General features: G+C 40.2%; 1 protein-coding gene across 2 annotated transcripts in view; it reads left to right on the top strand.

Annotated features, from left to right (window-relative positions):
* The window catches only part of FAM162A (family with sequence similarity 162 member A), a 39,315-nt gene continuing 24,381 nt past the window's right edge, over positions 253 to 15,186 (top strand). The window contains exons 1-2 of one of the 2 annotated variants that reach the window (XM_018045468.1): positions 4,057 to 4,099; positions 14,918 to 14,988. In XM_018045468.1, the coding sequence (XP_017900957.1) occupies positions 4,086 to 4,099; positions 14,918 to 14,988 (85 nt within the window). In that variant the 5' untranslated portion in view covers positions 4,057 to 4,085. Of the gene's footprint in view, positions 399 to 4,056; positions 4,100 to 14,917; positions 14,989 to 15,186 lie in introns of those variants that run through there. The other variant, XM_018045498.1, reaches the window with a different exon arrangement.

A 15,186-nucleotide genomic window follows, 5' to 3' on the forward strand; every position in this document is an offset into this window, starting at 1 on the left:
ATGCTTTGCAATGGCACTGGAAACCAAGACTCTAAAAGAGCATTCTTAACCCCTCTGCCAAAACGCTGGACCGTGCGGGGCGGGGCGAGGCCGCTACCCGCACTGTCTGAGCGCTACGCACGACCCGCACGTTCCGCGCATCGCTCGGGCCCCGCCCACAGGGACCGGCCATCACTCTCTCGTCATGCACGCCCCGCCCACCACCCTGCCACGCTCGTCCCTCCGGCTCTGCCCTCACCTTCCACAAGCCCCGCCCACCACTGGTGCTCTCGTCCTCACTTTCTCGGCGCTCGGTGGTGACATTGAGCTCGCCCGCGCCACCGCCGGCCTTGGGGCACTGTGCTGGTCGGCGGAGTAGGCGGCCATGGGGAGCCTCCGCGGCCTGCGCCTGGTGGCTGGTGAGATGCGGGCGGCGCCGAGGGTGGGCGGGAAGCCAACGTGGCCGCTTTGGGTGAAGGAAGCCTGCAGCCCCGTTAGGCCTGGTAGTTGCTTTGTTCTGTTACGCATTCCCCTCAGGTAGGTCGGGATCCTGCTTACAGGGTAGTAATAGTGGGAGAGCGCAGGGGCTGAGCGCGCAATTGGTAACCAGACATGCGGACTGGACAGGAGTGACCCTAGCATCAGGCTCTGCATCCACCCAGCTGCCTCCAATTTAATGAGCCCTTGTTACGATCAGTTTCGCCACCCCCCAGGCCCTATGAGTCAGTTCTTAATGCACCTGCCGTTCCTAGAACTTGTGCTTCAGCTTTCCATGAGTCTTAGTGTCCTCCTCACTCCCACCCCCAACCATCTCTAGAGTTTCTCCCTCCGAGAAAATTTCTAGTCTGGGTTTTCCTACCCATTTGGTATCTGATTTGGCGAGAGATTTAAGGTCTCCCAGAATAGTAGTATTTGGTTTCCTAAAGTGGGGGGAGGATACATTTCTTTTAAATGATTCTACAATAAAGTGCTTTGAATTTCTTAGAGAAAAGTGTTACCTAAACGCAGGACATGCGTTTTGTTTTCCTTGTAGACATTCGTATAATGACTTTTTGGGAGTCAGAACTTAATTAGCCTTCTTGGGAACCAACAGAGCCTTTGCTTACTAGGGGCTTAGAAGTCAAGAGTATTTGCCTTTTGTCTGTTTTCTAACACCAGGGCAAATCACTCTTTTGGTCTTGTTCATGAACTTTGATAATGTGTAATGATTGATTCCTTAGTACCAAAAAAGTTGTTTAATTCACATTTTAAAGAGAGAATCGCCTTAAACTTAGTGATTGAGATAATGTAAATGAACATTGTAAATGTAAATGAAATAACGTAGAAAAAGTTATCCTTTGCATGGCTTATATTGCATTTCAGTGGCGAATAGGCAGGAAAACTTGTTTCAGACTGAATATTATTATTTCCTTTAAGACAAATACCCTTTCCACTAGAGAAGATTGATTTCATTGACTTGTTCAGTTTTGATGAACTAATTTGCTTAAAGTCTTTTGTATACATCCAGTTAACCTTTTTAGTAAGGTAAGCAAAAGAATCTCTGCTCTCTAAAAAATGTCTTGTAAAAGGGACTTTGACTATGGAACCAAGACTGAATGTTTTTAATTAGTTCATGTTCTTGCTTTGAGAATATTAATACATTTATGCACTATAAGGATTCCAAAACCTCTTGCAAACTTTTAAGAACTTTACTATTGGGCACTCAGTCAAAACAAAATTCCTTGAGCAATTTAAGGACAGTTTGTTTTGCTCCAGATAGATCCTCTAAGGATGTTATATGAGCAATTCTTTCCAAAGGATCTCTGAATGTCTGATATTTTGTGAGCAACTCCAAGCAGTCTGCTCTTTCACTCACTTTTGCCCATTTTATATCTAAATACTTTCACCTACATTGTTTTATGTGATTGATTATTCATAGTAGCCCTCTTAGGTAACTCTTATCATCCCCTCCCTATTTTACAAATGAATAAACAAAGGTCTGAGGGTTAGATGACTTGTCCCAGTTTACTTCACCATAAAATGTTAGAGTCAGGAGATGAGTCAGTGCCCTCAAATTTGCTTTGTTCGAACTGCTTGTTCAGATATGTATGTACATGTATTTCTCATGGTTGACAGGGTCTCTTTCGTGTGAAATGGAAGAGTCATGAAATGCAGGTTTACTTGTGAAACTGAAGCAGTCATTCATATGCAGATAGTTTTCAAGTAAGAAGAGTGATTTAACTGGCAGCCTTACTAAAAAAGGTAGATCAGATAGAAACATAATCTAGGCATACCTCACTTATCCAGAATATTGTTTGGAAGGAGATACTTTAGGTGAATGAAATTTCAAAAAGCCAGAGCTTAATCCTTTAAATGATGGACCCTTATTTTTAATCATTTCTGTTGTAAATCTATACTTCCTTAACAAACAAAAAGAATATAGACTTTTATGATCTTGGTTTTGTTTATTGTTTTGTCGATGTAGCTGTAGAAATAGGTCAGTGTTGTTAACTTTTGGTTCTTGGGCCTCTTACAGATAAGAGGGCCTATGAACCTCGGAAATTATATTCGAATTTTTATGGTTGTATGCCTGTCTGGGGAAGAGAGGATCCATAGCTGGCATCCATTTGTTGTTCAGTCACTCAGTTGTATCCGACTCTTTGGGACCCCATTGACTGCAGTACACCAAGCTTCCTGTCTTTCACTATCTCCTGGAGTTTGCCCAGACTCATGTCCATTGAGTTGATAATGCTATCCAACCAACTCTTCATGTCTCCCCCTTCTGCTCTCAATCTTTCCCTGTAGCAAGGTCTTTTCCAACGAGTTGGCTCTTGGCATCAGGCGGCCAAAGTATTTGAGCTTCAGCTTCAGCATCAGTGCTTTCAGTGAATATTGAGGGTTGATTTCCTTTAGGATTGACTGGTTTGATCCCCTTGCAGTCCAAGGGACTCTCAAGAGTCTCTCTAGCACCATAGTTTGAAAGCATTGGTTCTTTGGCACTCAGCCTTCTTCATGGTCCAGCGCTCACATCTATATATGACTACTGGAAAAACCATAGCTTTGGCTATAGGGACCTTTGATGGCAAAGTGATGTCTCTGCTTTTTAATATGCTGTCTAGCTTCTCTTCCAGGGAGCAAGCATCTTTTAATTTCATGGCTGCTGTCATGTCCCCAGTGATTTTGGAGCCCAAGAAAATTAAGTCTGTCACTGTTTCCATTTCTTACCTATTTGCCATAAAGTGATGGGACTGGATACCATGAAATTACTTAGTTTTTTGAATGTTGAGTCTTAAGCCACCTTTTTCACACTCTTCTTTGACCCTCAAGAAACTCTTGAGGTCCTCTTCACTTTCTGCCATTAGGGTGGTGTCATCTGCATATCTGAGGCTATTGATATTTCTCCCAGCAGTCTTGACTCCAGCTTGAGCTTCATCCAGTCTGGGATTTAACATGATGTACCCTGCATATAAATTAAATAAGCAGGGTGACCGTATCAGCCTTGAGGTACTCCTTTCCCAATTTGGAACGAGTCCATTGTTGCATGTCCAGTTCTAACTGTTGCTTCTTGACCTGCATACAGATTTCTCCAGAGGCAGGTCAGGTGGTGTGGTAGTCCCATCTTTTTAAGAATTTTCCACGGTTTGTTGTGATCCACACAGTCAAAGGCTTTAGTGTAGTCAGTGAAGCAGAAGTAGATATTTTCTGGAATTCCCTTCCTTTTTCTGTGATTCAGTGGATGTTGGCAATTTGATCTCTGGTTCCTCTGCCTTTTCTAAATCCCTCTTTGCGTATGGAAGTTCTTGGCTCACATACTGTTGGAGTCTAGCTTGAAGGATTTTGAGCATGACCTTGCTAGCATGTGATATGAGTGCAGTTGTGCTGTAGTTTGAACATTCTTTGGCATTGCCCTTCTTTGGGATTGGAAAGAAAACCGACCTTTTCCAGTCCTGTGGCCACTGCTGGGTTTTCCAAATTTGCTGGCATATTGAGTGCAGCACTTTCACAGAATCATCTTTTAGGATTTGAAATATCCTGAAATGAAAAACCTAAAAGCTGGAATTCCATCACCTTCACTGGCTCTGTTCATAGTGATGCTGCCTAAGGTCCACTTGACTTCACACTCCAGGATGTCTGGATCTAGGTGAGTGATCACACCATCGTGATTATCCAGGTCATTAAGACCTTTCTTGTACAATTCTTCTGTGTATTCTTGCCACCTGTTTTTAATATCATCTGCTGCTGTTAGGTCCATGACTTCCCTGGTGGCTCAGACGGTAAAGCGTCTGTCTACAATGTGGGAGACCTGGGTTCCATCCCTGGGTCGGAAAGTTCCCTGGAGAAGGAAATGGCAACCCACTCCAGTACTCTTGCCTAGAATATCCCATGGACGGAGGAGCCTGGTGTCCATGGGGTCACAAAGAGTCAGACATGACTGAGCGACTTCACTGTCTTTCTGTTAGGTCCATACTGTTTCTGTCCTTAATATTGAGTCCATCGTTGCATTAAATGTTCCCTTAGTATCTCTGATTTTCTTAAAGAAATCATTAGTCTTTCCCATTCTATTGTTTTCCTCTATTTCTTTATATTGTTCCCTAAGGCTCTCTTATCTCTCCTTGCTATTCTTTGGAACTCTGCGTTCAGATAGGTATGTCTTTGGTTTTCTCCTTTGCCTTTTGCTTCTCTTTTCTCAGCTATTTGTAAGGCCTCAGACAACCATTTTGCCTTGTTGTATTTTTTTTTCTTGGGGGTGATTTTGGTCACTGCCTCCTGTACAATGTTACGAACTTCATCCATAGTTCTTCAGGCACTGTGTCTTGTCAGAGCTAATCCCCTGAATCTGTCACTTTCACTGTATAATCACTGGCATCCATTACTTAGAGCAATCTGTGCTAAGGTAAAAAGCACTTTTATGAAGATTTGTAAATAGGTGGCTAGTGACCCATGCTACTGTGGGTACCATGAGGGTAAAGTGGGTCTGTTTTTACTCTGTCTTCACCACTTACCAGTGTCCAGCTTATAGTAGATAGGCAATAGATATTTTTTGGAATAATTTTTTAATATTGTATTATTTTTTAAAGATAATTGTTTTTACTTTCTATATAATAATTATTAGTCCAAAGGAATGAAATGGTCTTATAAGAATGTTTATTCACACCTTCAAAAAGTATTTGCTGCCCTAAACTCGTTTGACTTAATAGGAGATTTTAAAATGAATTTATTATTTTTATTATGCCAATGAAGTGGGCCATGGACAGCCTCCTTGTTGGTTTAACTCATGCCAAAGCATAAGAAATAACTTAGAAGTCATGTACCCTAATTTTACCGATGAGGCCAAAGAAGGAAATTGACTTGGTAAGGGTCACACAAGTACAAAGCTGGGAATATGTCCCAGCTCCTATTCTGATTTTATTTCTGCTACAGTAAGTCCCCTGCATATAAATGAGATCCGTCCCAAGTCCAGTTTACCTGTAAGCCCAACAAAGCTAGCCTAGGTACCCATCTAACACAATTGGCTATATAATACTGTTGCAATAGGTTTATAATAGTTTCACACAATATATGAAAAATAAACACAAAAAACCATTTTTACTACTACAGGACAGTACCTTGAAAAGTACGGTGGTACAGTACAACAGCTGGCATATAGGGCCATGTTTGCATCTTTGAAAGTTCACAACTTGAAGATTCTTACGTTGGAGACTTACTGTACATTCTGCTCCTTCATTGTACTTTTTGTTTGTTCTTGCTAATGAGCCCTAAATGAGTACATGCCCATTTTTACCATTTTATGCCTCTAGCTTTGGCTTTGCTTATCACTCCCTCCAGGTCTTGCCAACAGGTTTTTATCAAGCAAACACTATGTGCCCTATTCCCTGTGAAAGCTCTAGAATGAGTGGACTGCCATTCTTCCTCGGGCTAGAGTTTATTGCAATAAACAGATGTATATAATATATCTGGAGAGCTTATACAAGATAGTAGATATTAAATGCTAGATTGCAGAACAGATTTTAAATGCTGCTCTGGTGTCCTGATCGGGTTCCTTTTGGCTTTACACATATCTCTTTCTAGTTTCACAGTTAGCCTTGTTACATTGGTACCTAGACATCTGCCATGGTGAGGGTTTTTGGCAAAAGCTGCAAATCAGGGCTTTTCCCCACCAGCCCCCTCCCGAGCATTCAGGAAAAGTAGTGTAGGTTAGGGTTGTCTACTGAAGGCTCCACTGAAACAAAAGGGATGGAAGAGTGACATGAGCAAAGGCGGGCATAGTAAAGAGTATGGAAAGGGTGTTGGAGGAGAAACAGCGGTAGGGAGAAAGGGTTATCTTGGATTGCAGGAGGCAATAGGAGATAAACTATGGCCTTTGAGAATTTTAACCAGATGAATTTGGACAAAAAGGAAACCTTCAAACAAAAGTCATTAAAAAACATTTTTGGAAAATTAACACGGTAGCTGCTACCTGTGAAGATATTACTGTAATCCATGGGTGAAGTAATGATGGAAATGATCAAAAAGGAATTTATCTAGAAAATGTTTTGAAGAAACTATTCATATGACTTTGAGACATAGAGTAATGTAAGGAAGGGCATAGAGACTAAAGTTTTTGAGTCTGGAGGACTGAGGGAGTATTGATTGCCCCATTGTCAGAAATAAGAGAGTTGGGAAGGAATTTGGCATTTGGGAAATTGGGAATTTGGCAGAGAGGATGGTGCACTATTGAGTAGGAGATGGCACTGAGTTAGGGGTGAGGATGGAACCTCTCAATTAAAGACCTGAAGACAAAGGAAGAGTAGAGTTAGAGAAATATATGAGCGCCAACAGTTCCGAGCTGATTCTTAAAACAGAATGGAGGAGCCCTCCATAAGTAGTGTGAAAGAGAGGCAAAGACTGAACCTTGGAGGCCTGACATAGTGTAAACAATAGGAAGTGGCAGAGGATATTAAAGAAAGTAGATCACAGAGATGAGAGATGAAGGGGGGAACATGGCAGTGTAATGCACAGGAGAACTGAGTCCTTGTAGAAGAATGAGATCTAAGCTGGGAAGAGGAGAGTCTAATAATAAGCTAGTGATAAGATTCGAAAAGACATATTCATATGACTAGAAAGAGATCACTAATTTACAGCAACTTTAGTAAATGAGTGGGGGAAGGAACATTGTAGTTAATGTGTGTTGATGGGGTCAGGGTAGTAAATACATGCCACTTATTCAGTCACTTGAACTAGGAAGTGACTAGGAAAGGAAGGAAATTTTATTTATTGGAGCTGTTGAGAACAAGTGAATGTTTTGTTCAACACAGTGGACCCTCAGTGCCCCTGTAGTATAATGTGTCAGGAATTCTCATCAACTACCAGCAGACGTGTAAATGGATTCAGCCTTTCTGGAAAGCACTTTGTTACATATATTAAGAATCTTAAGGGTGGGCCTAGAGATTATCATACTAGGTGAAGTAAGTCAGAGAAAGACAAATATGGTATCACTCATGTGGAATCTAATTTTTTTAAAAAGTACAAATGTTATTTCCAAAACAGAAGCAGGCCTATAGGTATCAACAACACACTTAGGGTTATGAAAAGGAAATGTTGGCGGGAGGGATAAATTAGGAGTTTTGGAATGAATACACACACCCTACTGTATTTAAGATAGGTAACCAACAAGGACCTACTATATAGTACAGGGAACTCTACTCAATATTCTGTGATAACCTATATGGGAAAAGGGTCTAAAAAAAAATACACACACACATGTATACGTAGAACTGAATCACTTTGCTGTACACCTGGAACTAATACAACATTATAAATCAACTATACTCCAATAAAATTAAAATATTAAAAAAAAATCTTAAAAGGGTTCATGTCCTTTAACCATTGTATCCTTTAGCCCTCCACTACCAGGATTCTATATAAGAAAATAACCAGAAATGCCATTAAAGGTTATGTAGAAAACTATTGATGCTTTTGAACTGTGGTGTTGGAAAAGACTTGTGAGAGTCCCTTGGACTTCAAGGAGATCCACCCAGTCCATCCTAAAGGAAATCAGTCATGGGTGTTCATTGGAAGGACTGATGTTGAAGCTGAAACTCCCAATATTTTGGCCACCTGATGCGAAGAGCTGACTCATTTGAAAAGACCCTGATGTTGGGAAAGATTGAAGGCAGGAGGAGAAGGGGACGACAGGGGACGACAGAGAATGAGATGGTTGGATGGCATCACCGACCCAATGGACATGAGTTTGGGTAAACTCCAGAAGTTAGTGATGGACAGGGAGACCTGGCATGCTGTGGTTCATGGGGTCGCAAAGAGTTGGACACGACTGAGTGTCTGAACTGAGCTGAATTCATTGGAATATTATTTGTAATAGTGAAAAGTGGGAAATAAATCCAGCTATAGAGAATGATTGAATTCAGTTTGTATCCATTGGATGTTATGCAGTATCAGAAGTATTTTTTAATTAATGTCTTGGTAAAGTGTTTGTGGGAGAAGACAATGGCACCCCACTCCAGTACTCTTGCCTGGAGAATCCCATGGACAGAGGAGCCTGGTGGGCTGCAGTCCATGGGGTCACTAAGAGTCGGACACGACTGAGTGACTTCACTTTCACTTTTCACTTTCATGCATTGGAGAAGGAAATGGCGACCCACTCCACTGTTCTTGCCTGGAGAATCCCAGGGATGGGGGAGCCTGGTGGGCTGCCGTCTATGGGGTCACACAGAGTCAGACACGACTGAAGCGACTTAGCAGCAGCAGCAGCAGCAAAGTGTTTGTGACATAAGCAAGATATGGAATTATCTGGTAATGGAAAATGTATATATTATGTATAAGTATAAAAAGATGTCTGGGAAAAAATACACCAAGTTGTTACCCCCAGATTGTGTGATTATGGATGCTTTTGTTTTTCTTCATGTGTATTTTCAGTTTCCCAAATTTTCTGTTATGAGCAAGCATTACTTTTATAATATAACGGATTCTTTTGATTTAAGAGTGGGGAGACAGTATTTGGCAAGAAAAAGGCAATGGAAAAGAAAGATCTAGAGGTTATGAGAATTTTGGTACAGCATCTCTCAGCAAGAAGGATCACAGATGGAACCATTCAGAATGAAGAATTGTGTGGATGGATGAAACAGACACAGAGATAGGGAATCTGTTCTGTCACAAAATCTATTTAGGTCTACAGCTGAGGTAGAGAGAATTTCAAATAACCACTGTTGGGAGTGGGCTGGGATGTTGATGGGAGGATAAATGATTACCAAGGAGTAGCCCCGTATCACTAATATTTGGCCACCGGCCAGATACATGGATACTTTTTGCATAGAGTCCCCGCCCACTCTCCCCTCCGGCCCCCCGCAACACCTCCCCCCCCCACCCCGAACAACCCCCATCCCCCCCACCCCCACCCCCACCCCCTGCCGTCTCCTCAGCTTAAAAACTGGCCAGGTTCCAAAGGTTTATTTATAAATCTATTTTTTGAACTTTTAAGATTTTTTTCCATGAAAGTAACATTTCAAATGGTAATTACAGTTCTATCCAGCCCACAAAACTTATGATGTCATTGTGTCTTGTCCATTTTTTCCTTACTGGTATTTTTCACATCTGTTGGTTTCTTTCCATTGATACTTATTAAATATCCTCTTTCCTTTACACAAGGCACTTGAACTTGTGATACCACTTAAGAGGAACGTTTCCACATTTATGTCTACCCACTTCTGCTCCCTTTGCCCTACTTCTCCCACACTCCTAGCCAGTCCTGCATTCTGCACTCAGATTTATCTGCCAGAGTCACCATGGTTAGTTTTAGTTTCCTACTCAAAACTGCTTTGCCTATTCCCCAAAATCTTTCTGGGGTTTGTCAGACAAAAGGACTGTCACTGTGGAGGAGCATGGACAAGCACAGAGTGCTGAACCAGAGTGCATTAGGCCAGTATCATCACTTAAGTTCTCAGCACTAGAAGATCAGCATGTCGGCAGCAAGGCTTGTGAGCATTAGTTGCCTGGCAGCCAGATCCAAAATTCTATGTCATATACAAGAATAGGGCAAATCAGTGTTTGAAGCCAGAAGAAATCCATCATTTGTCAGAATAGTTGCCGACATGAGATATCAAGCTGTTAAGGTCTGCTCACTGAGAAAGCTCAGAGCATGTTAATGTTTCAGTCTTTTTCATTTGTTTTGTTGTGGTCAGCTTTTCGGGCAGCCCAGCTTTGCTTCCAATGTAGAAAGCAAATCAGTGTTTCTCTATTCTAAATGAGCTCTGGGTGGGAATAAGAGTTCCAATTTCTCTGTGTGATATAATTACATTACCTTATTCTTCTTTATAGTAGGTCTACTGAGCAGCTACAAACATTTGACATATGACTTTATCATAATATATAATGTAGCACTGGCAAGATAGTTTACATGTAGGAACTTTGCCATGCACAGGATAAACATACATTTAACTTTTTCCACTTGAGACTTAAAATTGACTCTGATTCACAAAACAAACTTTCAGAGTTCCTTCCTCAGACTTGCCATTTCCTATCACAGCAAACATTTCAGGACAAGCAGTATCCCATTTCAGTTCAAGAAGGATTAAACAGGCATTTGTGGGCTAGCCTGAGAACCGGATAAGTATTTCGATTAAAAAAATCTTTCCATGGGACATGAAAAAGGAACATTGTTTCCTCGTAAATAATTTGAGAATGAGAATGTTTTTGATTTCCACAATGAAATTTTAATAACATCCATTTTATGAGTCTTTATTTTTTTATTATTTTTTTGATATATGGTTGATTTACAATGTGTTAGTTTCAAACATACAGCAAAGTGATTCAGTTGTACATATATATATGTTATTTTTCAGATTCTTTTCTTTTATAGTTTATTACAAGATATCGAACATAGTTCCCTGTGCTATACAGAAGGTCCTTGCTTTTTATCTGTTTTATTTATAATAATGTGTATCTGTTAATCCCCAAATCCTAATTTATCCCTCTTTCCCCTTTGGTAACCATAAGTTTGTTTTCTGTGTCTGTGAGTCTGTTTCTGTTTTATAAATATATTCATTTGTATCATTTTTAAGACTCCACATAGAAGTGATGTCTTTCTCTGTCTTATTATTCACTTAGTATAATAATCTCTAGTTTGATCCATGTTATTGAAAGTGGCTTTATATCATTGAAAAGAGAGATTTTGAACACAGCTAGAGACATAAGTATTTAACTCTGCAGGTGTACTTTGGTCATTCTTTGTTCAGAAGGGACTCTAGCTAGTTGTGCTGAAGAGCAGCAATTCTCAAACATGGCAGTGCATTAGAATCACTTAGAAAATCTTTCTAACGATACTAATACCAGAGTCCTGTTCACAGATATTGGGATTTAATTGATCTGGGATGGCCCTGTTGGTTGGTTTTTTGTTTGTTTATTTTTCTGTGTTGATTCCAGTATACAGAGTTTGAAATCCATCTTTCTCAAATTTTAGTGTGCATAAACATCACTTGAAGGGCTTGTGAAAACATTTTTCTAGTCCTCACCCCAGGAGATTCTAATTTTGGGTTGGTGTCTGACAAGTATTTCCAAGAAGCTCCCAGCTGAGGCTGAATAGCACTATTACAGACTTTAGAGTATGTGGTATTGGTTTCCATGTATCCAGCACAAAATATGTATGCATCAAAATATTGAATGAATGTGGCTATTTGCTTCTTGAAATAGAATGTTCATATGAATGACTTGGATATCTCATTAAAAATACAGATTCGAATTCTGTAGGCCTGGGGTGGGAGATGAAAGTCTGCACTTGTAGCAAGCTCACAGGAGATGGCAACAACATTTGAAAATAGCAAAGTATGACAAGATATATATCATCAAGTGTCATTTTCTCATCTCAGTTCCACCAAGGTACCCTAGGCAGATGACCTTCATCTGCACATCTTTAGTCTACCCTGAATTGGGCACATTTCCTATTATACCCTATTTCTTTCCTTTTCTGTCCTATTCCAAAAGCATACTGGAGTGCAAATGAGTGAGACTGACATTTTTATAGAGATTACATCAAATCTCTAATTTTTAAAATACTTAATATTTAGTAAATATACATTTTCCCATGGTTTGTATAAAGTAAAAATGATAAGATATAATTAAGCCCATGTTTAAAAATATTTTTATTTACAGTAATTTTATTTACAGAAAAGTCACAAAGATAGTACAGAGTTCTGTGTATTGCTTACCCAATTACCTCTAATTTTATCATTTTACATAACCCACAGTACATTTGTCATTACTAAGAAATTAACATTGGTACTTTGCTATCCACTGAAGGAGAGGCTTCCTTCAGTTCTCACCGATTATTCTACTGATGTCCATTTTCTGTTCCAGGATCCAATCCAGGATACCACATTGCATTTAGTTGTCATGTCTCCATAGATATGGTCTGTGATGGTTCTGATCTGTGATGGTTTCACATTCTTTGATTTTCATGGTCTGGCCAGTTTTGAGGATACTTGTCAGATATCTCTCAGTTTGGTTTTGTTTGATGCTTTCTCATGATAAGACTAGGATTATGGGTTTTGGGGAAGAATAAATAGCACAGAGGTAAAGTACCCTTCTCATCACATCATACTAGACAGTGTGATTTATTAATATCCACGATTTATTATTGGACACATTTTTTTTTTATGGATGGACTCATATATTTTATACCTTCTATAATCCATTACTATGTTATTTACTTTGTTGCTCAAATTATTCCAGGTTAGCTTTTCACTTTTCACTTTCATGCATTGGAGAAGGAAATGGCAACCCACTCCAGTGTTCTTGCCTGGAGAATCCCAGGGACGGGGGAACCTGGTGGGCTGCCATCTATTGGGTCACACAGAGTCAGACACGACTGAAGTGACTTAGCAGCAGCAGCAGCAGGCTTTATCAGATGAACTTCCATGTCCCTTTACAGGCCCCCATCATATTGTTTTTTGAACACTACTTTCTGACATTCCAGGATATTCCAGACTCATCTTGTATTTTCTCTGCCCCAACATAGAATCAGCCAGTTTTCTCCAGGGAGCCTGGGTTCCTTTTATTGGATGATGGTATTTAGACACCAAGATTTAGTCTGTGAGTATGCTTGTTGCTACTTAAGTGTCGTTGATTCCAGGCCTTAGTGGGTAGAGCTAGGAAATACATGTGTGTGTACTAAACCATGTGTACACACATATTTATGTCTCTATCTCTCTTGTATCTATTATCTATATATACGTACACATGTATATATACGTATATATATATATAAAACTAAGGGTGCTCATACTGAGTTTTCTGACTAATCCAGCACCACGTTCTTCTAGCCTTCCACCCTTGCTTTTGGAACTTCTTTCATTAACAGTGAGAAACCTGGCTCTCATTATCTACCATTTAGTTGCTTAGTTGTTCAATTCTGGTATATACTTATAGTTTCAGAATTTCTGCCAGTACTCCTGGAAGAAACAAATTTGCCAACTAGTGTACATTTCTCTTTGCCTTTAGTCTAATAGTTTCCAGTCAAAACAATGTTTTCCAGAATTACTTAGGTCAGCTCCATTTTTTTCCCACCTTGAAGTTTATATGGTTAGGTCATGCATTTTTAATAGAATTGGATACATTTGTCAGAGTGTGCATTCCATCCTGGGAATCACCCAGTCTCTTGGTTGATATTTTTAAATGTGCGTATATTAAAGCTGTTTGTGATGTACAGTTTTAGGGATTTTGACAATAAAATGCTTAACATTTTATTTTTAAGCAGATCATTGGCAAACTTCATACCTAGCAACATACTTGCAAGAGACCTGGCAGCTGATCTTCACACAGGTTCCAACGTGTGTGAAAGTTGCTCAGTTGTGTCTGCAGTTGACTCTGCAATTCCATGGGCTATACTGTCTATGGAATTCTCCAGGCCAGAATCCTGGAGTGGGTAGCCAATTCCCTTCTCCAGGGGATCTTCCCAACCCAGGGATCAAGCCCAGGTCTCCCGCACTGCAGGTGGATTCTTTACCAGCTGAGCCACCAGGGAAGCCCTCACACAGGTTAAGAAACACTAAATTAGATAATCTTATAAAAGCCTCTTTCTCCACCAGCATTCATTGAACCTTCATTTATCATTGCTGGTTCTCAGAGATTGGTCATATTCCAGTAACATCATTGACTATTATCTCTGGGAGAGTCTTGAATGATTCTGAGGGGGAAGAAAAAAGCATTCCCACTGCTCTGCACTGTCCATCATGGGGTTGAAAAGAATGGAAAGGAAAGGACAGCAGGATAGAAGTCAGTACTTGAATCAGATTCGTTGAGACTGACCCACTAAAGCCTCCAGGTAGCAGTAATAACTCTAAGGCACTGATTTACAAATTGTGAGCCCCCAGACCAACAGGATTGGCATCACCTGGGATATTGTTGGAAATGCAAATTCTCAGGCACCACATACACTTACTGAATCAGAAACTCTGGAAACGGGGTCCAGTAGAATGTGTTACAAGTCCTCTGGGTGATTGTGTTGCATACTAAAGCTTAAGGACAGCTACTCTTAAGATAAGCAAGCCATTTGCCAGTCAGAGCCTTCCAGGCACAGTGAGGCTTGACTTCCTGCTGAGGCCCTGGGGACACAGATTCGGTCAGCCAGGGACAGGCTGCTAGTGAAGCCAGAGGGTTAAAGGCTGTTTTTCTTTTGGGTTTTTTGTTTGTTTTTAATTGTGATCCACCAGAGGATGGAAAATTTTTGGCTTGGATATCTGGGGCAATAAATTCTTATCTCTTTGAGATAGAAGAGTAGTCTTAATAATTATAGCAAAACTTTTATGCTTCAATTTTATTGTAGTTGCAGAATAAGTACCAAAATCACATCAAGACTTCATATATCTTTTTAAGTGATGCTGGGTTTTTAAATTATTTTTTCCAATAGTCTGTTTTTTCTAATATGTATAATATTATGTTTACTTATGCTTTAATACTATTTATACCTTAGGGAGAGAAAAATTACTGGCATCCAGTGTGAAGTTGTAGTAAAAAAAGGTTGGGAGATATTTTCTGATTTAGGTAAGCCTCTCATGCCTTTAAGTCCCTATTCTTCCATCCCAGGTGTGTCTGTAACCTCAAGTCCTGCTCTCTTTTCATTATTCCTCTGTTTTGGCCATGCTGGCCGCCTCATTGTACCCCTGGAACCACTTTAGGGCCTTTGCACTTACTGTTGTTTCTGTTTGGAGTATCCTTCCACTAGATACCTGCATGCTAGCT

Source organism: Capra hircus, chromosome 1 (genome assembly GCF_001704415.2).
Source record: "Capra hircus breed San Clemente chromosome 1, ASM170441v1, whole genome shotgun sequence".
In the NCBI taxonomy this organism is placed as follows: Eukaryota; Metazoa; Chordata; class Mammalia; order Artiodactyla; family Bovidae; genus Capra; species Capra hircus.